Source organism: Plectropomus leopardus, chromosome 18 (assembly GCF_026936395.1).
Source record: "Plectropomus leopardus strain MGB_pleo_1.0 chromosome 18, ASM2693639v1, whole genome shotgun sequence".
In the NCBI taxonomy this organism is placed as follows: Eukaryota; Metazoa; Chordata; class Actinopteri; order Perciformes; family Serranidae; genus Plectropomus; species Plectropomus leopardus.
Genome location: NC_142193.1, coordinates 21427820 through 21453854, shown reverse-complemented (window position 1 = coordinate 21453854; position 26035 = coordinate 21427820). Strand labels below are relative to the sequence as shown.

General features: G+C 39.6%; 1 protein-coding gene across 2 annotated transcripts in view; it reads right to left on the bottom strand.

Annotated features, from left to right (window-relative positions):
- The window catches only part of baiap2l1b (BAR/IMD domain containing adaptor protein 2 like 1b), a 50044-nt gene that overhangs the window by 9342 nt on the left and 14667 nt on the right, over window positions 1–26035 (bottom strand). For both annotated transcript variants that reach the window (XM_042504255.2, XM_042504256.2), the window contains 9 exons: window positions 22710–22771; window positions 20356–20427; window positions 18311–18445; window positions 11727–11879; window positions 10584–10739; window positions 8644–8758; window positions 7255–7471; window positions 2834–2896; window positions 908–1127 (listed from right to left, as the gene is read on the bottom strand). In XM_042504255.2, coding sequence (XP_042360189.2) covers window positions 908–1127; window positions 2834–2896; window positions 7255–7471; window positions 8644–8758; window positions 10584–10739; window positions 11727–11879; window positions 18311–18445; window positions 20356–20427; window positions 22710–22771 — 1193 coding nt within the window. The remainder of the gene's footprint in view (window positions 1–907; window positions 1128–2833; window positions 2897–7254; window positions 7472–8643; window positions 8759–10583; window positions 10740–11726; window positions 11880–18310; window positions 18446–20355; window positions 20428–22709; window positions 22772–26035) is intronic.

The window sequence follows — 26035 nt, the reverse complement described above, 5'->3', positions numbered from 1 at the left end:
TGTATAACTACTTGTTCTGTTAAGGGTCTGGGGGCTGGAAAGCACCCAAAATACCCTGGGCGAGAGGCAGGGTATCCTCTGGATACAGAGGACTGCCAGTGCATCAGTGGGCCAACACACACAGACAAACATTTCAATTTGGAATTTCTAAACCAACTGATTGTATTTTGTTTTTTTAAATACAAGTAATCTACTTTGTTAAGGTGTCTTGCAGTTAACCTTTATATTTAATGAAGGTAAGCAACACCTTTGCTGCATGTATATACAGTAAATAAGCAATTTTCTAGCACCTTTGCTCCATATTGAAACAGAAAAATCCCTGCTGTTGACTGCTTCTCAAAAATGACATTAGGTATTTCAATTTCTTAAAAAAAGGCTTAAAGCAGTACAAGCAGAGAACGAAAATACTCATGAAATATACACACCACAGACATTGTAGAAACAGCAAACTCAGTGTTAAACTGCCTCCAAGTCCCAATAACTGATTTTTTACTGTGTATGTCAGCCGACACTGAGAGTGTATCAGAGTGTGTTCAGGTTTCCAAGGCATAAAAAGCTCATCTGACACCACACACAACACAAACACACAAACACACACACACACACACACACACACACACACACACACACACACACACACACACACACACAGGCACTGTCATCAGCAGTCAAGATAAGGCTGCAGAGCTGAGGGTACAGTAGGTATCAGGTGAGACGGAGCTTCACATTGCCAGTTCTATCACAACGTCACGGCCGTGTCATTTCAGCACTGCAGAAAGGTCTGATAGGAGAAAGTGTTCTAAAACGATTAAACGTCTGAGAACAATCATTTTTAACTGTACTAGGTTGAATCGGACATTTTATTGGTGGCTTAAACTCGAAACTTAAACCAAATGCACTGACTGACCGTGTGATCAGACGAGGAGGAGGAGGCTGCAGAGGGCGTTGGGGAGTGCTGGTGGTTGTTGTTTGTGGTGACGGTGGTGTTGGTGTTGTTCTTTATGGCGATGCGCTGCGGGCTGTCACAGTAGTCCGCCGGGGGGAGCACCATGGTCGCCTCGTCCGTCTCCGTGTCCTGGTGGTGGAGGTTGACAACGCTTCGACTGCGGTACGGGGCAGCGGACACACTGTGGACAAGTGGGAGGGGACAGGTTCAAAACAAAGACAAAAACATAGCACAGATAAAAAAAGGAAAAGGATGGAGTGGAAGGAGAGGAGTGAAAAGGGAGAAGACTAGAGGAAAGGGTGAATGAGGCTATTTAAACTAATTTGCATGAGTCTCCTTGCTCCTGCCTGTGTTTCCATCTTCAAGGCCTATTTCTTATAGAAAGGTTAATCTTTAAATTGATGTTTGGCTCATGGGCAAGATGTTTGAAATTAAGGTTTTGGGGTACAAACTAAATATGGTCAGTGGGGGGTCCTCATGAGGACAAAAAGACAAGCATGCGTGCTGTTGTGTCCCCCAGCGCTGGTTATACTTAAACTTTCTGTAGCAGTTGGCTGGCAGCCTCTCTGTGGGAGGTGCAGCACATTAAGATCTAATAAATTAATCCGACAGGGATTAGTCTCTTTGAAGAAAAGGCTGGAGTCGACTCACTGAACCTTCTCTCTCTCTCTCGTCAGCAGCAAAATCTTTTCATCAGCACAAAACATCCTGTTTCCTGATATTTTGCTGGGCTTATGTGAAAAAAAGTCCAATTTTAGATTCATTTCAATTACACAGATTTGATGGTTACACAATATTTAGATGAGCAAAACATACTTGAAAGTTTTTATAGGCTCTGTGAATCCTTAAAAAATACATCAGTGGTTTCATGGATGTTTTCTATAACACAAAACGATTTAAACCGAAATGTTTCATACAGCTAAATGACTGAGGAGGTGACTGAAAATAGAGTGAGATTTAAAGGGAAACTTTTTTGGGGTTTTTTTCTGTAATGTTCACATACACTCACAATAACAACATGACCCTTTCTGTTGCAAAAACAAGCAGTTTTAATGCATGTAAATTAATGGTTGACAATAGCACCTGGGAATTACATTTACTGTAATATCTCACTGTTAACTTTATATCTAATCACGTTTACTTAAAATTTAGCTGTATTTACTTAATTTGCGAAGTTGATGCAACTTAAAAAAAGACAAGTGAAATTCACTTGTTATTTCTTGCAACTTCGGGTAAACCAAGTTAGTCTGACTTAATTTAATCGTGACAAAGAGGATTTTGCAAATGATGAAGTTAAGAGATCTGCAAGTTCTGTTTTAACATGTTTCAAGAAAATACAAATATGACTGAAGAGTTTGCAACCAGCAGAATTCAGATATATAGCACAGTAAACTTGGTTTACTGAAGTTGCAAAAACGTAGTTGCAACAACTTCACAAAAAGTAAATATAACTCAATTTTAAGTAAACTGTTTGATAGATAAAATATAAATTATTACTAATAGTTCTATCTACTTAAATTTTTCAAGGCAACCAGTTGATTTTTACAAGTAAAATCAACTGGTCAGATTTTAAAGTGTTGTAGCCTCTTTTTTTTTTTTTAACTGCTGTGTAGTTACAGCGATCATTCTTAATATTGGACCAATTTCTAAAACTGTTGCATTAATCATTTGACACAAAAAATAGAATACATAGGGTCCAGGTTGAAGTTCCCCTTTAAGCAAAGCAGGAATCAAAGGTTGAGGAATGGGAGAGTCCCCCATAGGATTAGAAAGGTTATCACCCTAACAGGAGTAACTAGAGGAAACACTGCCAACAATACAGCTGGCTGCAACATGAAACCTGCTGGTGTGTGCGTGTGCGTTAGCTGGAACGTGGAGTCTCCTTACCTGTTGTTATTCACGAGAGGTTCGGAGAGAGCACGGCAGTAAGATGAAGGGAACCAGCCCCTCCTGCAAGATGCAGACAGAGAGACAGAGAAGCCAAGTTAGGGATGATTACATCTGTGGTCTCTCCTACTGCCAGCTTGCCTATCAGCTGTCATTGCACAGGAATCTGAAAGCCTCTCTAAATGATTAGGAAAGAGCTCTGCTGCTATGTCCTCAACGCAATGATCTCCAGAATCTCTTAATCAGAAGATACAGAGACAAACATGCTTCTTTTGCTCCACATTAAGGATACTATAGAGTTGTTATTGTTCTCTCTATTGTTGTATATACTGTGTTGATGTATTTCTACAGTAACTATAGTAGCAAAACGCTGGAATTCCTCACAGAAAAGACACCCCTGTGAATGGATGCCTCTGATTCATGAACACAGATCATCAAAGGGTACCATTTCAAAAGCCCCTTTTCCTTTGTATTGATGGATTTTATCTTCTCTGACAGCAAATCCTCCCTGTTGGTCGGGGACTGTTTATATTCCATCTTTTATGAGAAGCAAAGGAAATCAATGTCCTGAATGAATCAAGGTCTTCTCTCAAAGCTGCTAAGCTGACACGATCAGTGTTTTTTGGGGCTTGAATGAATCTTTGCGCTGCTTTAATAAATGAGTCAATTTTTTCCGCAAGACTCCAGAGACCTATGAGGTTTCTGGTGGCCTCAGTAAGAGAAATCAAACAGCCATTTGTTCCCCCCCCCCACACACACACACACCGAAATAACTTTATCAAGGAGTTGAAAAACATAGTGACAACATGACAAAGCTAGACAAATAATTGAATTAAACTAAGGTGCTCCAGCAACTTCTCACCTTGATCTGATAAAAATGGTTTATTTCAGATTGAAAACATATTTAATTTAAATGACAGAGTGAAAAGGTTAACTAAAGTCAGTTCATCCTTGAGTCCACATGGACGTTTGTGCCAAATTTGGAAAAATTACTTTAAGGCATTCTCAAGCTATTACATTCACAAGAATGACACAGATGCATGGTCACAGTGACCTTTGACCTACAACCATCAAAGTCTAATTAGTCCATCCTTGAGTCCAAGCGGACATTTGTGCCTAATTTGACGAAATTCCCTCAAGGCGTTATTCAGATATCAGTTCACAAGAAAGGCCGAAAAGTGACATATGTACACACAAACGGACGGACGGACAACCTGAAACATAATACTTCCTGCCTTTGGTAGTGCTGCGGCATAAAATGTAAAATAAAATCAAACAGCAGTTAAATTAACCTTCACTTCCACACTGCACAAATTACAAAAAATATCTGATATTAGACCTCCCAATTTTTCCAGACTTTACTGTAAATGTAACAAAAAATGCAAAACTTTTCTCCAAATTCTAACTGACTGAGGCAACGGTAGAGCAGCAGTTCTCGTAGTGAGGTAAAAATGACTGTTTTTGTCCATGGAGTCTGGCTTTGTAGAGCGCATACTTAATGTTTGGGAGGTACATTTAACCTGATAAAAGTCTGACGGCCACAACACTAAACAATTTACTTAATAATAACGTTTTTTGCAAGTAATAGGACAGAGTGTGGGAATTTGCTCTTTTTCTCATCTATGGACAGTTTCCTCCTATGCACCTGTCCAGGTGAACATTTGTGCTAAACAGTCGGTAATGTAACAAAGTACTTTTGAATATAGAACATAAGGATTTTTGGGGAGTATTTGGACTTTAATTGAATATTTATATCTCTGTCAACTTTCACTTTTACTCCACTACACTTCACCCACTAATAAGAAACCGAAGAAGGAAAGGGGAAATGGTTAAATAAAAAGTATGGGAGGAAAAGAATAACTGGATTTTTTTTCTTTAAATTTTTTATATTGTAATAAGACCTTGTTTTTCTCCAAGTTAAATGTAGCTCAATTTTAAGGTGGTGTATGCTAAAAAGAAATAAAGTTTTTTTATCACCAACATTTACTTGTTCTTTTACTGCCAAAACATTAATTATCATAAAACTACTTACTCAAGTAAATTTCTTATAGGTGACTTTGACCAAAGTATTTTTCTGTGAAAATATCTGTGCTTTTACACAAGTTCAGCTTTCAGGTGCTTTATCCACCCCTGGTGCTAAATTCCCTTAAGGCATTTGGATGGAAACACCGTAAGCATGATGCCTCCAGCCACAGCGATCGCCGGCCACGGTGCATAATAAAAAAATGAGTCACAGCTATCAGGAGCTCAGGCCAAGGACTGTGTGTCATTGTGCAGTTATGGCACAAGATTGTCTGCAATCAGTATGTAGCTGGTCAGCCTCGCCTTTTCAGTGGAGTAATGTTAATATTTACACATTTGGCCTGGAGAATGGGTGTTTCCTTCATGTACCAGCGATAAAAACACTCTTACTGACTCCCTTAATATTACTCATTAATAACAGCTTTTATTTATTTAGGGAAAGGTTTTCTACTGAGAACAAATGCTTGTTTCCACTGCTGGCTGCAGGACAGGTTCACTCAAACAACATGGCATTGATAAAAAAAAAAAAGCTCAAGGACAACCCACAAGTAGCCAGCGGCGTTCACTTTCCCCTACTGACTTTTCCTGGACAGGAAAGATAAACACTAACAAGCCTGTTTGGGTTATTAAACAGTGGGATCTAATTTATGTAGAAAAGGTGACCATGATAATAACACACAGGCTCACATGTCAGATGCCATTATTTGTCAATTGTTGCCGTTTTGTATAATTTAATACTAGTGCCTTTTTCCCTCACTGTTTAGCTGACATTCATCCCTCCGTCCAATAGTGTGTGTTGGTATCAGAATCAGGCTAGGTGCTGGCAGGGGAGTTGCCGGAAAACACTATCAAAGCTGATATAAGACAAAGAGAGAAACTCAGCGAGAGACCCAAGAGCATCAAAGCCAAAGCTCCTGCAGGACATGAAGCTCTTCTCTTCAGACGCTGTGATCTGATAAACATGATGGTATACACTTTTTAAGCCTTTAGGCACTATAGCTCGCCCTGCTTGCAGCAGTGAGGCAAGAGGACCAAAGTTTAACTGAGGAGCAGTCTCACTTTTGAAAGCAGCTCAAAAATGATTCCTCTCTGCCCTTGATCACTTTTATATACATACATTTGCCAGGTTATTTCCCTTGATAGTGATAAAGATCAAACCTGATGAATGATTTAAATTCAAAAACACACTTTCAGGAGCTTCAGATCAGAATCCCTGTTTAAAAAGTCAGACATCAGAGACCTGCGGAGGGAGGGGCTTGGTTGGCGCCTGTCTGTGTGGGAGAGCAGGTGCTACTCTGAACTCGCTCTGCCTCACTCCAGTCCGCTATCGTACATCCCACCCTCAGGCCATACTTTACTTTGATTTCCTTATCAGCAAGTGCTCCAGCTCAGGCAGCACTTGGCGAGCCTGGAGCTGTGTGCGTACGTGTACATGGTCAGCATCACAACCAGGCGAGGGACCATCTGGCCAGTTAGGACAGTGCGGTCCATCTCATGTCAATCACCTGACTGGTAGGAGGGCGGAGGGACATGACAAGCATGTTTGGAATAACTGATGATAAAGCGGGGTAGGTGCGGTGGTGGAAGAAGGATTCAGATCCTTTACTTACGTAAAAGTACTAATACCACACTGTGAAAATATTATATACAAGTAAAAAGTTCTGCATTGAAAATGTTTACTTAATTAAAAGTAAGCACGTGTATTAAAAGTAAGAGTACACACTGCAGAAAAATCTGGAAAAAAACAAGCAAACACAATACCCCAAAATTGTAAAGAAAAAAAGAAAAAGGAAAAATAAAAGCACTTAAAAAAAATGTTTTAAAAACCACAACACTCAAAACTTAAAAAGAAATTGAAAACAACCCAAAATCTTAAAATTGTTTTAAAAAGAAGAAAAAAAAGACCCCCAAAAACTCAAAATTATTGAAACAATAAATTGAAAAAGAGTGTTTATCAAAATAGTTGGCAATTCATTTTCTGTCCTCGTATAAACTGTTTGGTAATTTAATTTTTAAAAAAAGCATATTTCATAAACTTGTGTTTTTTATGCAAAATCTTAGTCTGTAAAGTAAGGTATTACGATAAATGTAGTGATGTAAAAACTGCAATATTTCCCTCTGAAATGCAGTAGCGTTTAAGTATAAGTGGCATGAAAAGAAAATACTCAAGTAAAGTACAAGTACCTCAAATTTGTACTTAATTACAGCACTTGAGTAAATGTACTTAGTTACATTCCACCACTGGGTAAATTCATGCATAAAAATAAATAATTTCTTAATTACTTAATATTCCCTGAAATATAAGGTACCTGAGAAGCAGCTGAGTGTGTGCATCACACATGTAATCATGTCTCCATGTAAAGTACATGTGCACATGCCTTTCCTTATTCATGACTCACTTTCCATTCTTCTCCAGCTCGCCGTACATCCACCCGTCTCTCTCGTCAGGGATGAGCAGGGTGATGACTTCTCCCTCGTCAAAGCTGAGCAGTGTGCTGTTGTTGCCGGCAGTGTGGGGGAAGATGGTGCGCACACGTGGCCTCTTCACCATATTGTTGAGGCCGGTGGCGACAGACACAGACCTGGCGAGATTGTTATCCTCGCTGTTCCCGTGGTCTGGAAGAAGGGTGAGGATGAAGAGTAACTGTGAGAATATGACATTAGACTGAAAGACTTTTGCACACCCAGACTGCATTTTTTTGTCCCAAATTGCTACATGTTTAAAAATAAAAACAAACTCACGTTGTGTCAATCATGTTCAATTTTCTGCATTTTTTAGTATCTATTAAAGCTTAGAGACAGATGGCACACAGCATTATTTCATAACTCAGATAGCTCACATTCAACAGGTCAGATAGTGATATTCAGGTGGGTGATGAGGAGGAGGAGGATGTAATAGAGGAAGAGATAATTTGGACACAGAGAGTTTGGAAGGTAACGTCAGTGGAGGAAAGCAAGGGAGTATCTTTTCATTTTATCTTGTATTGCAAATTTTGAAAACCAATAGAACAGACTCAGTGTACAAGGTTTCTGAGTTTTGTTGGATGATGGATTAAAAAATGAATACAAAAAAATTAACTTGGTGTGCAAAGGCCTTCAGAGTCTGAACAAATCAACGACCTCACATGCTCACAATGATCATGAGAATCAATGCAGCATTTGCTAATTGAAATTCAACACAAAGCAAAGCTAGAACCGATGTCATTAGTTTTGCAGCTCATAAAACAAAGAACTAGACAGATTTAAAATTCAACCTGAAGTTCAGGGTTGGTGAAAACAACGTGGATCAATGTGATCACAAATCACAGTCTGGGAACTGCGAATGTCTGTACCAAATTGTACGGCAATCCATCCAGAATTTGTCAAAAAACTGTATATTATTCAAATATATCAACCTCATGGTGGCACCAAAGCAAAGTCAGAGGAACACCAAAGTCATAAGATGGGAATCTCCTTAAATATCTGTACCCAATTTCATGACACCCCATTTAATGGTTGCTGCAAACTCCAAAGCATGGCTTAAAACCAACAATCATTTTTTAAAATAAATATAAATTTTATTCTAATAATTTCATCTTGGAATGAATGTATGTAGTAATGACAGGGCAGCAAAACTGTAAGACAAAATTACTACCAAAATCGCAATTCAAGAGAAGCAGATGGTTTTGTTTCTGAGGAGGATAAAGGCCATTCATGTTTTGGGACAGAACAAAGCGCACGCTTCAAGCCTCAACGGCACAGAGGAAGGTGCCTCCTGAAAACCAAAGCACTTTTCCGTGCCATCATACCTATGCTGTTGTTTGTGGTGCTGGTTACAGGGGTGTTGTTGTTCTCCTGGGTGAAAATGGTAGCCAGAGGACTGACCTGAGCCTTCAGAGGCGGGGCCGGCGGAGCAGACATGTTCTGACACAAGAAAAATAATGATAATGTTAGCATGTGTAGAAAGAAAAAGATAGTGACAAATACACTCTATGTAAAGTAATAACACTCAAACAACTGTTTACCAAAGAGACCTAATCAGTTGGGATTCTGTGGATGAACCGACGATAGTCATTCATGAAAGATGTTCCTGATGTATCAGTATAATTAAAGTTTTATGCAGGAAAATGGCCAATGTAGAGACGTGATCAGCACATTCAGAAAATATTTGGTTGAGGTCAATGCTGTAAAATAAGGTTTGACTAGTTACTAGAACGAAGGATTCACTTTCTTTTACCAACCTGACCTCGAATATCCAAGCAGACAAGTAAATAAATACACAAAAACATGCAAATTTCCTTATGCCTCTATTTCAGTCAGCAGAAGCTTGTCCATTATTGTAACTTTGATGCATATCAGATCACATTTCATGACTTCATTATGCAAAAATACAGGGAAATTCAAGAGGTGTGGAGCCAGTGCTAAACAAATAACCTAAAATGACAGCAGACCAGGGGGCAGTTTATAAATAAACAATAATATAAATCAGTATATGTAATAAATGCATTGCTTGTTTGCCAGTTATGTTTGCTACCATCACTCATCTATGACAAGAAGCAAATCCAGCCGCAGCAACACGTTTAGAATTTGAGGACATTCGGGGCTGACCTCTGTCAGGGTTTGGGGGATCCTCCCTGGAACTTTGTTTTGGGACAAACAAGCTCTACTGTGATGCTTTTCTGCACTCTAGCACCTTATTCACATTTAAAGCAAGAAAAATATCCCTAAAATAAATTAATGTTTTTTCACTGTGAATTAGAATATGGTTGGCGGGGGATGCTCGGTGGCTCAGTGGATTGAGCAGGCGCCCCGTGTACAGAGGTTGTGTCCTCGCCACAGAGGCCACGAGTTTGTTTGCGGCCTCTGCCTTTTGCTGCCCCACTCTCTTCCCCTTTCACACTGAAGCTTTCCTTTCAAGTAAAGGCATAAAAGCCAAAAATTTACCAGTAAAAGCAACAGATCCTACACATTGGAAGATCTAATTAAGAGTCATTTTAACTTATTATTGACTTGCAGTTGTCAAGACATAAGGAGTTAGATTAAAATATTCTAGGCAGGAGTTTCCTTAAAATAAATAAATAAAACAAACTCAAGCTGAAATAATCCCTCAAGTCATCACCTATGACCCACTAGAAGTGTGTGGTGGTGTATTTTTCTGCAGAGACTCTTCCCTCTCCCTGCACTTTTCTTCTTAAGTTCTGTGTTTGGGATGTTTATGGGCATGTACACCCGCAGAGCTCAGGTGGGGTGGGGCTTTATAACAAGATAGCAACCAGGTGCCACCATTAGCAACAGGCATCCAGGAGACACAGCACCGGAAAAACGCAAATAGAGTGAGGCGAAACGCCAAGCGAGACTGAAACTGGGGTTGGGCTTTTACTTTCTATTCACTGGTGTTACCAAACAGCTACCGAAAATATCCTGCAGAGTATATCTTTAATGTATTATTAAGCTACATAGTGCTTAAATAACCAGTTAATCTTGATTAAATTCTGAAGATAAAAATAATGTAACATTCTTGATGAAGTATTTATATCAACTCCAATGATAGAGAACACCATTGTCTTATTATTAATATGCAAACTTATACTTGAAAGTGTTCTAAAATCACGTCATCTACTCTATAAGGGGAACGTGTGGTGAAATTTCTGTTCTGCCACTCAAAAGAAATAAAACACTTTACAACAAGGCAGCCACACGTCTAAAAGAGAACATGTCTGTATTTGTCCCTCTCTTTCTTCCGTCTCACCACGCTGTGTCGTGACGGGGACGGAGAGGGCAGAGGTGTGATGGAGACATGCGTGCGAAGTCCCTCAATCATCGATAAGACACTGTCGGGCATGTTGGTGGCGTCGTTGCACTGGTCCTGCCAGCTGCTCAGCTTTGCCGTCAGCATGTCTCTGGCCTGTCCAGCAGGACATAAGAAAAGATATTAAAAGAAAACATGAGTAATCTGTTGAAACGGAGCTCACATTTTGATCACTATGGTAACGTGATGCATTGAGAGATAGTGGGTTTGGGAATAAATTGCTTTATCTGATACTTTGATTAGATTTTAAATGGCTGAATATTTTCTGTGTAAGATATAACCTGATACACTTAAAAGTTAAAAATCTTTATGATATATTTCTTGTTGTCATTTCATGCCCACATTTAGGGTTCCTACAGCCTAAGGGAAGTTAGATTTAAGACTTTTTGAGACTTTTTTGATGCGACACAGAATTACATTTTTAACAACTTTTGTCATACCCCAAATTAAAGAAAAAGAAACTTAAACTGACATCAGTTATTCTGAGTTAGGGACAGATTTTACAAACTTTTATCATCATGTAAAGCATGACAAAATACCTGCATACTCTGCATGCTAGAAACACTGATTCCCAACATACTGTTTGGAAAGTTTGGAACAAAAACTTGCATGCATTGCCTTGTAACAAATTCAGTCGTGCTACTAAATTTTGGTGAAATATCCAATTTTCATTAAATTCGCACCTCAACTGTCTTTCAGGGTGCAGCGCCAGCTAGCGAGCAGACAGCTGATCCTCTGTTCGGGGCATCCCGGCCAAAAACAAAATAAAGGTGTTGGTTCTGATGATCCTAATCAGATCCTAATTATTTTGGGATGACATCATGCAAGGTTTTTTTTAAAAAAAAAAACAACAATGTATAGAACCCTATGCTCCATTCCCCAAACATTTTTAAGACTTTTGAAAGATGGATTTAAGAAATTTCTATACCAATTAAGGCCTTATTGTTAGATTAATTAATTCAATGCCTTTTAAGACTTTTTAAGGATCCACGCTAAGATTAACATAAAGATTGTTTTACACCACAACAGCAACATAGCAGGTCAAGTGTTAAGTCAAAGAAAAGCTTGATTTTTGACTTTTACCTTGTCATGGAAGGAAGCGAACTGGTAGGAGAACATGCAGTGTTTGTCCACCAGGAAACAGAAGCGTCTCTTCTCCTCCAGCAGAGCCTCCTTACAGCCGTCTGCGACAAACAACTGCATGTCCATCTGACGGTTTGTCAACGTTTCCAGGCACTGACAACAAACACACACACACACACAATACAAAATTACAATAAATATACATAAGCCAATTTGAATTGTCGTGAATCCATCTGTTTGTCTTACAAACTACCATTTCAAATATATTGTGTCTTATCTTCACAACCACATGGGCTGAAGCCCTCTAGCCCCTTTCACTGTCGATCTGTACTAAAACCCAACAAGGGAAAACAATATAAAAGGAGCAGGGTTCCCTTCTGAATATCCTAATCTCTCTCTTGCAGGTTGACGGGTGTCATTACACTAGAGTTTACTGTATTGACAGATTTAGTGAAAGGATGGAGCAGCAGGAGAAGGAGGGGACAATCTTATCTACACTGACAGCCTGAGATTATAAAAAGGTCAGAAGGTCACCAAACCGGATCTTAGACTGGTGTGTGTCCTTGTACATGTGAAAGTGAATGCACACTGTCTTTTTGAAATCACTTAAAGGGCCTTTTATGCTTATTTCCATGCTTATATTTGTTTTTTGGGTGTCTACTAGAGCATTTTTATGCTTTAATGTTCAAAAGCACTTTACTTTTCTCATTCTGACTGTGCTGAAACACCTGTATTCACGTTCTGTCTGAGTTACAGCACCTGTCTCTCAAAGCATCCCTCCAAAAAAAGCCCAGTCTGCTCCGACTGGTAACTGTTTACAGGTGCTTCATATCTTGTCATCTCTGCACAGTCACTGCAAATTACCTTCACTGAGAAATACATCACTTTCTATCATGAAAGTCACCAATAAAAGCTTCTAAATCCTCACAACCAGACAAGTCCTAGCAGGAATATGATCCAAATCGAGAAAATTTTTTTATCAGATGCCAAGATTACATTTCCGTGTTGTTAGCATGTAGCTACATGTCAACGTGTAGGCTATATAATGCAGAAACGTGCAGTAGTGTGCATGAGGCAGATGATTATACAAAGAAATCCATCACGAGCCGAGGTCAGCTGTCTCAAAAGTATAAAAACCATTAAAAACAAAGTAATTAGAACCGACTGAAGCTTGATGTTTACCCCTTTATCTTAGTTTATTTGATATTATCATTTTGTGAACAAGAATGAACACAATACTCTTGGTAAATGCAGATACGAGTGGACTGAATTGAGTGATTTCAGAAAAAAAGCTGCAAACATAATGTATTTTATTAATGTATTATTTATGTAAGGTTATTACCATGGCCCTGGTGAGAATATTTGCTAATGTTACCAGAGTATAATTACTGTTTGGATTTGAATTCTGGCTTAAGCAATGAATTTGTGTAATTTTCACATTACACATAACAAAAACCAGCGTGAGTGGACTTCCTTTATCATAATCTTTCGTCCCACATTTCTTGCCAAAGCCACTTGTAACATCCACATCCTCATCCTCATCCAAGTCGCTGGAGTTGGCACGCCTGTAATGGTTGTTATTACAAAGGCCATACACCCTCCCTATTCAGCTCGTACAACCGCCTTCTTCTGATAAAGCCTTAAACCACTAAGGGCTCTATTTATTTACCAGGAAGCTGCGGTGAGTTAAGTGCATTTTTGCGTACAGAGGTCATCTACTGTGTGAAAGGAACAGTTCACCCAAAATCAAAAATAAATATTCCCTCTTAACTGTAGTGCTATTTATCAGTCTAAATCGTTTTGGTGTGAGTTGTTAAGTGTTGGAGATATCGGCCATAGAGATGTCTGCCTTCTATAAAATATAATGGATCTAAATGGTACTCGACTTATGCTCAAAGCACCAAAAAATACATTTGAAAAACTCAACAGCAATATCTTTACAGAAATCATGACCTGTTTATTGCTGTTGAGTTTTTCATGGGTTTTTTTTGGCGCTTTGAGCACAACTCGAGTGTCATCTAGAGCTATTATATTCAAGAGAAGGCAGACAACTCCCACCAAGAAAATCTAGATAGATAAATAACACTACAAAAAAATAGGTGTTTTTGATTTGGGTGTGAAAGGGACGGAAAAACCCAGAAAAACATGCAATGTGGCAGCCATTTGGTAGGGTAATGTTGGGAAGTTAAACCAAGTTAATGTGGAATGCAAAAAAAAAAATAAAAAGATCATTAAAATGCTGAATTCCCATTTGATTACTTCAACAAAATGTTTGTATAACTGTTCCTCTGGGTGTAAAAACTCCAGAGTAAAAACATGCCCTCACAACTCATACAGAAATAACAATACTGCTGAATTACTTCAGTCAGAAAGAATATCAAAAACATAACCAACATGACCTGTGAGTGCACTGAGTGACAAAAACTCAAGTTCCCCTCAGCAGAGACAGCGCTGTCTGTCTGCCTGACCGAATCTGTCTGTCTCCGCTGCCAGGAAGTCCTAACATGAACCTGTCCATTAAGAGTTGTTGATATCTCATTCATGATAACAGGCGTATCTTTGCGGCAGGATGTCAACAAGCAAGCAGATGCAAATTTCTCAAGTGAACACACACACACACTCCTACACAAATAAAAACAGAAATAGCACTCTTCCTCTCATTAATGCCCAGTTGCTTTTCCTTTATTTCCCTTTTGCCGCCTTTGTTTTTTTCCAATAACATCCTGTAATCTCACCCTGCTGCTTTTAGGGCGAACTTTACTGCAACATAATCAATACATGATTATGAAATATCTTAAACTAGGACTATGAGAAACTGTCATATAATAGACCACAGACATACTGAAAACTTGAACTGACCTTTGATGTTGTTCAAAACAAATCTAAAGCATAATTTTAATTTGTTGATTTCCAGAAAGTATTTGAATTTGTTGAATGGAATTTGGGATAAAAACTGACTGACCTGCCAGACGCGTAGCTGTAGAGCAGTAGTTCCCGTGATCAGCAAGATAAAATTTGTGTTTTTGTCAATGGAGTCTGACTTTGAAGAGAGCAAGTTTAACTTTACATTTGGGAAGTAAATTTAATCTGACAAAGGTCTGATAAATAATTTATTTTCTTTTGGCAAGAAATAGGACAGTGTTTGTGAATTCTCTTTTTTTCTCATCTATGGACAGTTTCCTCCTATGCACCTGTCTAATAAAAGGTTTTTTCAACAGTGTGTATGAATCTACAAATTTAAAAAAAAAACATTCTTCGTTTTCAGATTCTTCTTTCACTAGAGGGCCATCCATCCATCCATCCATCCATCCATCCATCCATCCATCCATCCATCCATTTTCTTCCGCTTATCCGGGGTCGGGTCACGGGGGCAGCAGCCTAAGCAGGGAAACCCAGACTTCCCTCTCCCACTTCGTCCAGCTCTTCCCGAGGGACCCCGAGGCGTTCCCAGGCCAGCTGTGAGACGTAGTCTCTCCAGCGTGTCCTGGGTCTTCCCCGGGGCCTCCTACCGGTGGGATGTGCCCTGAACACCTCACCAGGGAGGCGTCCTGGAGGCATCCTAATTAGATGCCCGAGCCACCTCATCTGGCTCTTCTCAACGCGGAGGAGCAGAGGCTCTACTCCGAGCTCCTCCCGGATGACCGAGCTTCTCACCCTATCTCTAAGGGAGAGCCCAGCCACCCTACGGAGAAAACTCATTTCGGCCCCTTGTACCCGCGATCTTGTTCTTTCGGTCACTACCCAAAGCTCGTGACCATAGGTGAGGGTGGGAATGAAGATCGACCGGTAAATCGAGAGCTTTGCCTTTCGGCTCAGCTCCCTCTTCACCACGACAGACCGGTGCATGCAGAGGGCATGCGAGAAAAACAATAATTTCTCTATGTATTAAACATTACATGGAGTGAGTTATTGATATACAAGTGATCATTGAGGTGGTGAAGCATTCCTTTAATATTTAACACTGTTTCCGATGGACCAACTGATTTTTACGAAAACAGCAGAACAGAACAGATTGGCAAATATGTATTCATCACATGCAGTCATCTAACTAATTGAAATGTTTCACAGGGTAATTACAGTTTCATCACTGCCCTCTAAATTATCTACCAAATGTGTCACCTGAATTTTAAGTGCCTTCAATTATTTTTTTATCTATTCTAGTGTTTTGTTTTGGCAAGAAATACCGTCACATTGTATGCCAATAAAGATAATGTGAATGGAATAGAATTAAGGGAGTGACAGAAAAAGAGGAAAAGAGATAGTGAACACCTTTCCAGAGCTGTAGAGGTAGGCGGAATAATTTCCACTAACAAGTGGATGAAGGAAAAAAACAGGGAGCATGAAATGCTATTTCCACAACCGCATATATACACACACACACACAAACACACACACACACTCCTAATCACTTTACATCTGTCAACACTGCAGCGAGCCTGTTGCTATGGACAACCTATATGTCTTACTATAGGTAAAAGGGGTTGCAACAAAGAGAAAAACACACTACACACTGCTTCAAAAATAAATCACTTCTCTTTTTGACACATAAGAGCATTGATACACATCTCATTCTTTGTTTATGTTGTGTACAAAGAGTAAAGCTTGTGCTCACTTTGTTTTGAAGAGCCCTTTAATCAATTGTTTGACAGCTGTGACAGCACTCTCACTTTCTTTCCAAAAAATCCCTTCTCTGCCTTCAGACGGATCGTTTGTTGGCTTTGAAGTGTCTTTGGTGTCTGCTGAATTATGTGCTGCTGTAAACTCCTGCCTCTAAGCCCCTGACACCCTGTCTGTCTATCTGTCTGTCTATCTGGCCCATCTGTGTGTCTGCTGGTGTCTAAATCCTAAAACCTGGCCTTATATCAGATAAGTGAGCTCAGCAGTGAATGTTCGGACGTGTGGCTTGGTGGGAAGGTGAGGGAGAGAGGAGAGGTAAGAAGTAAAGAGTGCACAGAAGAAAGTGAAGGAGGAATAGAAATGAAGTGGTAAAGGAGTGTCGAGGAACGAGAAAACAGAAGAACGAAAGACATAAGGGACATAAGTCGCAGCAGCCCCATAAAGGTCAGGTATGCGTAGGGGCATTTCTAGGATTTGAGGACACCTGTGGCTTAGCCTTGACCTATGTTGGGGGTCTGGTACTTTTTTTTTGTAATATATAAAAAAGCTCTATTTTCACTCTGACAACTTATTTAAAAATACAAAAAAATCCCAGAGTGAATCCAGTTATTTTCATTGTGAATTAATGGTCAGCAGGCAATCCAGCACCTTACAGCAGACCAGATTCGGAACATGGGACTTATGTTGAGTATCACTGATAAAGAGGCTGCAATAAAACTATACTGGTAATATAATTCCTCATATAACTCCTTTTTGGTTTTTCCCTCTCTATCTATCTCTTACTTAACTTTGCCAGGCTTGGGGTTGTGTGGGCCATGTTGACAGAATACACAAACGCTTAAAACATTCTCTCTCACACACACACACACACACACACACACACACACACACACACACACACTCACTCACACACACACACTCACACACACACACACACACACACACACACACACACACACACACACACACACACACACACACACAAAAACAGGCTGCCTGACTGGATCGATGGTAGGGACATTATGTAAGATCTGAGGCTGCTGTGTTGTCAGGGTCGCAGCTTTGAGATTCAACTCTCCTGCAATTATCAGTCTGCAGAGTCACTGTCAGGGTGTGGTGGCACCATGTAATAACAATAACATAACTGGGTGTAATGACTTAACATTCCTGTGATTAACCGTCTCAGGTAAAACACCTGTGGTGACTGTGATAAAATAATAACAACTTATTTTAAATAATACATATTACAAAAGGAATTGGGATAAAAGATCGGATGCATAAATAAATATCTATGTAAATTACAGGGACGACAAAATAGTGAGACCAATGTAAGCTGAAGACATATTGCAGTGTAGTACTTTGTTAAGAGACTCTTCGAAGCATTGAACCAAGCACTGAGCCACATCAGCCTATCCTGCTACTTCTGCACTAAACAAACATGTCTCACCCGTCGACATGGATTCATATTTTCTCCTCTATGTTTGACATTGAAACAAAGTGTTGCTATGAATGGGAAGGCTCATTTTACACATGGAGGGTGCAGCACTCTCTCTGCAAATAACTGTTCAGCTTTAGATACAGGAGTTTACACCCGGCCACCCTGGTCAATTTTTAACAGTCACTCTTGTTTGGTTGCTTGTTTTGTACGTGTGTGTGTGTGTGTATGTCTACTTTCTTCAAAGAGCATGCGGGTGGAGCAAGGAAATGATTGCATGTGAGTGTATTCGGTGAAGGCACAAAAAAAGCCAACAACAAACACAGATCTTGTCCTGCATGGCTGCACAGAGCAGACACTTCACACATTGTCCCCAACTACTGTTACAGTGGCTTTGACACGGTGAGTCTCAGGTGTCGAGGTTTGTGAATGAGTGTGAGTGTCTGTAATTATGTCTATGCACATTGGAAGGCGCCTGTGTGTCAAAGAAAGAGCATCCATTTATGATGTGTTTCATGTCCGTCCATCTCACCTCGCTCTCTTTGCTTTCATACTTGTTGGCGTTCTTGCCTTGACTCTTCCTCCTCAGCTTCTTGAGGTCTGACTGGGATCTCTCCAGAGATTCCTGCTTCATTTTGTGCTCCATCTGGTACCTCTTAAATGTTGCCTGGAGAGAGGAAAGATCCATATGAATGCAGATGCACCAACCTGATATTTGCCAGAGCTGCCAGCAAGCAGAAACCAAAAGCTTTGAGAATCGCCGGCTCAGTAGTGGTTTGCAATTTCAATTCAGCGGAGTTGATATTACCTCTAGAGATCTGGACATGCCTCAGTTTGTAGTCTTGACTGGACATAACTTTATCACATTATGTCTTGGTGTGTGTCCCTCATTTTCACTGCATGATTCGACTCAACTTGACTCACTTTTGGCATCAGGTTCTTTTCTCTATTTGTTCTGCACTTCACACAGTGCTTCCTCAGAGTAGGTAGAGCTGCACACCATAGCGGCGCTGCATGAAACTGCCTGGATATCACCTTCATCTCAGCACTCATTGGATCCTGTAAGCAGCAACCCAAAAGACCAACGTCTCCACTTCCTCAGTTGTACTGTGTAGTGTATGAAGTGTTTTTTTTGCTGGCTGCCGTTCTTTTAAATCTTGCAGAAACTATTTAAGGAAGCTTGGCAGTAAAAAAAAATGGCAAAATTGTGCCGGAGTCACGCAAGTGTTAATTCTAGCGACAATTCTCTCTGACCACTCAGTATATCAGAGGTATTAAAAGAATTGTAAACATTTATATATAGGTGTGCATATGTGTACGCCGATACATGTATGACACGATTAGGATTTCTATAAGGGAGTAATTCATGAGAATTTTATTATTAAGGGGGAAGGTTAAATACGTATAATGTAAATTAAGGCAATTTGTGGATATAATTTATTATGTCTGTGACTCTTTTTGTCGTATTTCACATGTTCAAAACAAAAACATTAATCTATCCATCAATCAATCAGTGTTTTAAAGGTACTGTCTGTAGGATTTAGTGGCATCTAGCTGTGAGACTACAAAATTAAAACTTCTCTCTTGCGCCTAGCGTGTAAAAGAACTACGGTGGCAGACATGAAAACACAAATGGACTGATTTAAAGACAATGTTTGGTTTGTCCGTTCTGGGCTACAGTAGAAACATCATGGAGGACTCCAAGGAAGAGGACCTGCTCCGTTTATAAATATAAAAAGCTCATTCTAAAGTCACAAAAACATAACAATTCTTCTTTTCAGGTGATTATACACTAAACAGAACATAGTTATGAATAACTAATAAACAAAAAAAAGAGTGAGTCGAGTTGAGTAGAGCCATGCTGAAACATGTAGTGGAAAAGCAGCAGTAGTGCTAATTTGGTTCCATTTGCCACTCGCCAAACATGCAAATTTAACATGAGACAGTAATAACTTTACTATGATAAGAAATCAGTATACTCAATAATAATAAAGTTTGTGTAAAATGATACATATTTGCAGCTACCTTTGTGTAATTGTGCAGACATTTGCATCTGTAAGTCATGACCAGTCATGTCCAGACCGCAAGTCAAATCATTAACCATCAATCTAATTTGAAATAAACAACAACATGACTGGTGCAGCGCTTCAGCTTTGTATTGTTGGTAGAGTAAGACCTTGTTTTTCTTCAGTGTTGCACTGCAGTAATAACTCTCATTAGGACATAAATTAAATGCCATGAGTGCCGTCATAATGACAGAAAATTACAGCACTGAATTGCAGCCCAGGATCAGACTATGGTTCAAGTGCTTTAGTGTAAATGAAACTCATATCCTTAAGCTTTCCATCCATTTGACTGCTCATAACAATTATCAGTAATCACATGTTTTACACTGACGCTTTTAGCTTACAGACATATTGATGTGAGTTTTCCTAATGGACAACAAAAACATTACAAAACATACATTATATGGCCGTATGTGTGTCTCAGAGGGATGGATGGAGTACCCCACAAAAACATGTACACACACACACACACACACACACACACACACAAACACGCACAGAATCTACTCACTGTCATGTATTTGACATCCATGTCGGTCTTCCTCTCCAGCTCGGATATTATCTCCCTGTGGAACCTCTTAAACTTCAGGTGAGGAGGAGGGACCGCAGGTAAAGAGAGGGGAAGAAGACACAGAGGAGATTAGAAACTTGATGGGAGGGTGGAGTGTTACAGTTTGTCAGCTTTGCTGTCAGCGGCCAACGTGGAGGTCTCAAAGGGAATAATGGAGAGCGATCATTGAGAGTGTATCTGTGCATGTGTGCGGGGGTGAGAGCCAAGTCCGAGGTTGCGCTTATGAATGAGTCAGAAACAAAGCGTAGGAATGCCCACAGACTTCTCTCCTTTTCTCCTTTTCTCTCCAGCTCTCTCTCATTAGTGTGAGGGTGTCAAAGCGCTTCCATCACCGCGGCCTTGTTGCGAGGCGGCGGCGGCAGCTCCCACATGGGGCGGAACCGATAAATTGGAAGACCCCATAACTGAACACACATGATGACCTTGTCGCACACATAATACACACCCTCATCAAAGCCTGTGAGAGGTTTTCCTCCATCGTTTTCTCTGACCTGATTTGATGCTGTGACTCACCAACTGGAGTCCATTAACAAGTCAACCCACTCACTGATGCTGTTAGCAACAATGCCTCGGAGGAGCGCCTCGCAACTTTCCTGCCCCAAAGTTCAGCTTTAACAGGTTATTTTCAAACTCTGGTATTATTTATTTTCCCAAGCACAAAGCTAGTGCAACATTTTCAGAAAAGTATCTTGTGGTTGCTGTGAGATCTAGAAGTTTTAAGCGAGGGCACTATTAACAATGTAAATGTTACCACAGCAGCCCGTGTTCAGCTCCAGCCTGAGTCCTTTCCTGCATGTCATCCCCCCTCTCTCTCCCTGCCTTTCTTTTCCTTTTTTTTAACCACTTATTGTGGTATAATGCTGAAACTGTGTTATAAGTGGACGGACAGAAAATTGATTAACAATGAGCAGCAATCAGTCATTTATTCAATTAAAAATGGCACACATTTGTATGTTTCAGCTTCTTAAATGTGACATTTCACAGCTTTCATTGACCTCATATAATTGAATTCCTTTAAATTTGTTGTAAATTTGTTTGACAAAATTAACACCTGGAAGTTGGCATCTTGGGCTCTGATGAAGTCTACTGACCATTTCTTCATTTTTGGCTGTGTGAAAGGGGGAGAGAAGGGATGACGTGCCGCAGAGGGCTGTGGGGTGGAATCGAACCCGTAGCTGGAGAAAGACTGTTTATATTTGAAGTCAAGATAAGACATGATAAGACCACACACATTACACATTGCAGCTGCTCCAGAGACAGAAGCAGGAGAAAAAAAGAAATAAGTGATTAAGTGCTAAATAGGATAAAACAAAAACACAAATAACATAAAATAAAAATATTAAATCTACATACTCCACATACACATTTCACTTATACTGTATGTCCATGGTTGATAGCTGCACAGGATAACTGTATCACACACATGGTGAGTAGTATTTTTACTGAAAAAAAAAGTACAGATATATTATTGCATAGTAAAAGGTCAAAATGTTACACAGTCTGAACAAAAACACCCAGACAAACACACTGCTCCTGTCAGTGCTCCTTCAGAAGCTGTAGTAATATCTTCAATGTTATTTACTATCTGTGTGTCTTTACTATCATGGTGTAGATCCGTTCATCGTGGGCAAGGACGTGGAAGATTAGACAGGCCAGTCTGATGTAGCTCAGTCTGATTGTTTCCAGGGCTGTGTATGAACATGATTTTTTTCAGCGCACACACAAAACAGACAGCTAGCACACTGTGAGGAAATATTTGCTGAATTTAACAAAAAGTGTATTGGATTAGAATCGCAGACTCCACTTTTAATAATGAAAATAATAATTATGTGCAGCTACTGTTAGCATGCTTACAACCTAAATTAGGCTGTACCTAATGTACCAAATAGTAGCCGCTCCAGCTGGTGTTTTCACGGGGCATGTCGAGGCCTGCCCCCTGTTTTCAGCACGGAAAGAAATCAACAGGTGCTCCTACAACCCAAACCTGTTGTTTCCCTTCCTAATGCAACCTCTTTGTGTTTTGCTTGTCCGTGGTATTGCTGTAGTTGACGTAGGTGGGGAGGAAGGAGCGGCTGTGTATATCTGTCAAAGGTGGGAGGAGGTGAGAGAAAGCTACTGGCTGACTGTGTGAACCACTAAATGCTGCTTAGTGAATTGAGGCTTCACTTGCGGTTGTAGGTTCAGAGAGTGTGACAAAGTGCATCTGGGTGAGGCGACGCAATTAGGGAGAAATTAAGTTAGACAGGAATTTTCAGGGAGCATGACGCAAGAAGAAGAACATATCGAACACTTACATTTTCTTCCAGCTCGAGATTAACCTTCCTGTGGACGTCTGAGATGTCCATCAGCACTACACCTGCCACACAGAGAGAACAAGAGACGGAGAAAAATGTATAGGTTATATACATATATATATGCATGTTAGACAAGACAGGCCAGCAGTATTCTAATTGTTTGCTTTGTTTGCTTTTCTGAACAGCAAAAAATGATGTTATCTAAAGATATTATGCAACTCTGATAACAGAGAATAATTACAATGAAAACAATGTATATAAGTGAATGCATAGCAAAGAAATGACGTTATTAGCAACCTCAAAAACCATCAAATGTCAGTGTCTGCAGATTACATTACAAAGGATTTGCTTCACTGCGATGAAAGGAGAATAAATGCATGTGCCTGGACCAGAAAAACTGGACCACCTGCTGCTCGCCTAATCAAAAAGAGCTCTGATGGCAGGCAGCCATAAATCATAACCCTCTGTCACTGCACGCTGCTCACAAAGGCAATCAAATTAGGATTACGGAGCACAATGATTATGTGGAAAATAGTAATTAAATGTCCTAATGAGCACTACAGCAAGCACCATAAGTGACTGTAAAGATCATTAAAAATCTGAATGGAATTCACAATATGTTGGGTATTTTGCTTTTCTTAGAACCACAAACAAAATGTTTTGTTCATATGTGGTTTGTTTTGTTGTGACTTTGAAGGCATTTATGGGCATATCATCTGAGTCCGAGACATATTTCTCTACAGGGACAATAAAGTATATGGTATTGTATCGTATCATATAATAACACAAACAAGGAATACAAAAACAAAGTTTAGATTTCTGAACACTTTTCTCAGACCAAACAGCAAACAGTAAACCCATGTAAAATCTTTGTGCAGCATTATGCAATACCAAGAGCAGTAGCAGATGGCCTTCAAGCCAACTTGAGTCTGTTTTCAACATACTGTCTGTGGCCCAGATAGTGCTGTTCACAAATTGAAAAGGTCTCTGCATGTTTGCGTGTGCCTGTGTGTGTGTGTGTGTGTGTGTGTGTGTGTTTATTTACACCCTGTATTTGGCTGGTGAGGTCCCTTGACAAACACCATGTTTTAACACCCCACAGAATACTGGTAGACAAGAAGGAACATTTATACATTATACATTTATAATTATAAACTAAAAGTGAACAGTATATGTTGGGTATCTTTTCTGTGTGTGCAGCAGACATGTAGAAAACGTGACACATTGAAGACTGTCTGTCTACCACAGGATCGTGTTTCTTCTGCGGTTCTTACACCTAACGACTTTTCAAGTGATTTCATTGTCACTCACAAGTTTCCAATGTTACAATAACAAGTTTTGCGTGAGTTGTGGTGCGCTCCCGTGATCTCGAACTTTTGGTGTAATGTGATCATAAAACTCAGTTTGAGTGTCAGTTCGAGCGTCAGTCACTCCTCTTATGTCAGTGTTTTTTCATCTTGATGTTACGAAAAAGTAAAAACTTGTTTGGTATTATTGCAAAAAAAATGTCTTTTGTAAACAGTGAAGCTCAACATAATGCAAACAGAGAAACACAATGATGCGAGCACTGCCAAAAACCAATAGCTGCGCTACGGATGGGAAATGATCTCAAAAAGAAACCAGCTGTAGTCTTGCAAATTGTAACTCTGCAAGATCTCGAGTTTTGTTAAAACGTATAGTCTGTGACTAAAATCTGTAGACATATAAGGGTGTGAGACTTTTAGTTTATGGAAGGCATAAGATATAAAAGCAGGAAATAAATGTCCAGAATGGAAACTTGAATGATTCTTTCCCACACTGAGCTTTTCCCAGAGGCATTGATTTTCTGTGTACAGTAAGTGCACAAGCGCGACAAGAAACATTCTTCAGTAGCCAACAAATGCAGCTGTACTGTACTCAGGGGTGATGACAGTGATGTAGCCTCAGGACATTTTTTAAAGATAGATTTTCCACTGTACAGGAACAGTGGTTTCTGCATCAGAGCACAAGAACAGCTAATTTGTCTGTAACAAATAAAAGACTGGCGCCATGGCAGCAGGAAAGCGTCCCCTCACTGAATAAACAACACTTTGGATACTCAATATTTCTGTGTTCTTTACAGTTTGTAGATGCTGTAGACTGATAGCACAACAAATGTGAAAAGGGGCCATCAACACAAACCTCAGGGAGCGGTTTTCTAAAGATTAATAAAAAGGGAACAGCTGTCCCTGTGCCTTGATCAAATTCAATAAAGCAGCCCTTTAATATAAAAAGATAAGGATATGATTCCCTCAGAGGTGGCGCCTCGAGATAAAAAAATAAATCCGGTGTCTGACGTGTACAAATTTACAACACAAATCCCTGTACATTCATCAGCATGTAAACACTGCCCTTCCCTGCTCTGACTTTCAACACCTCCACTGCCCCACCTTGCCTTATGGCGAGACTGGCTTTTTCACTCAGCGCAGTTCAAACAGCTCAGCACATAAAGGCCAACAGATCATCCCAGTAAATCTGCCCTTTGACAGAGCAGGAGGAAAGCGGGGGAGGAGCCGGGGCAGGAGAGAGAGGACATGAGAGTCTCAGGACCATAAGCACCTATTAAGGGGGACCATTTTCAATGTAACCCAAACCTGCAGAGGGGGCTGAAAAACAGAATTTTTCAAAACTTCAGCAGCTAAACTGATTTTTTTTTTCCCAAACCAATTCATTTATTTTTTTGTTTTCAACCAACAGTATCAGTAATAAAGTAATCACTACCTTCCAATACAACAAATAATAAAAATGAGATCCAAAATAATAAAAATGTAATAAAAATCTTAAGTTACACAAATAGGTTTTCCAAATGTTTAAGCAAAATATTTGAATATAGAGAAAAATTAGTCAGAAAAATATTTTTTAAAAAACCCTCAAAATAAGGGATTTTCAAAGTTTTGATGACAAATTATTTTTCCAGCGCACCAGCATGTGATTGAGGGCCACACAGGAAAGGTTATATGACATTTTTAATTGCATACTATACTATAACTTTTCAACGTCATGTTCCAACACACTATACTATGATTTTTTTGGTCATTTTTTATGACATACTATCTAAAGATTTTTTTACTGATATTTATACAGGTACATTTTTTATGACATTTCTGTGACATTATTTTGTGGCTAGACTGGATGGAGAGTTACATCAGCTATTAAATATTACAAAAATACATTTACAGATTATGTAATCTAATCTGTGCAATCTCAACAGATCTACAAGTGATGTTTCTCTCTCTCTTTGTCTATTTTAAACTGATTCTCTGGGTTTAAATTGTCTTTATACTTGTTTCTTTTTCCAATATTGCTTT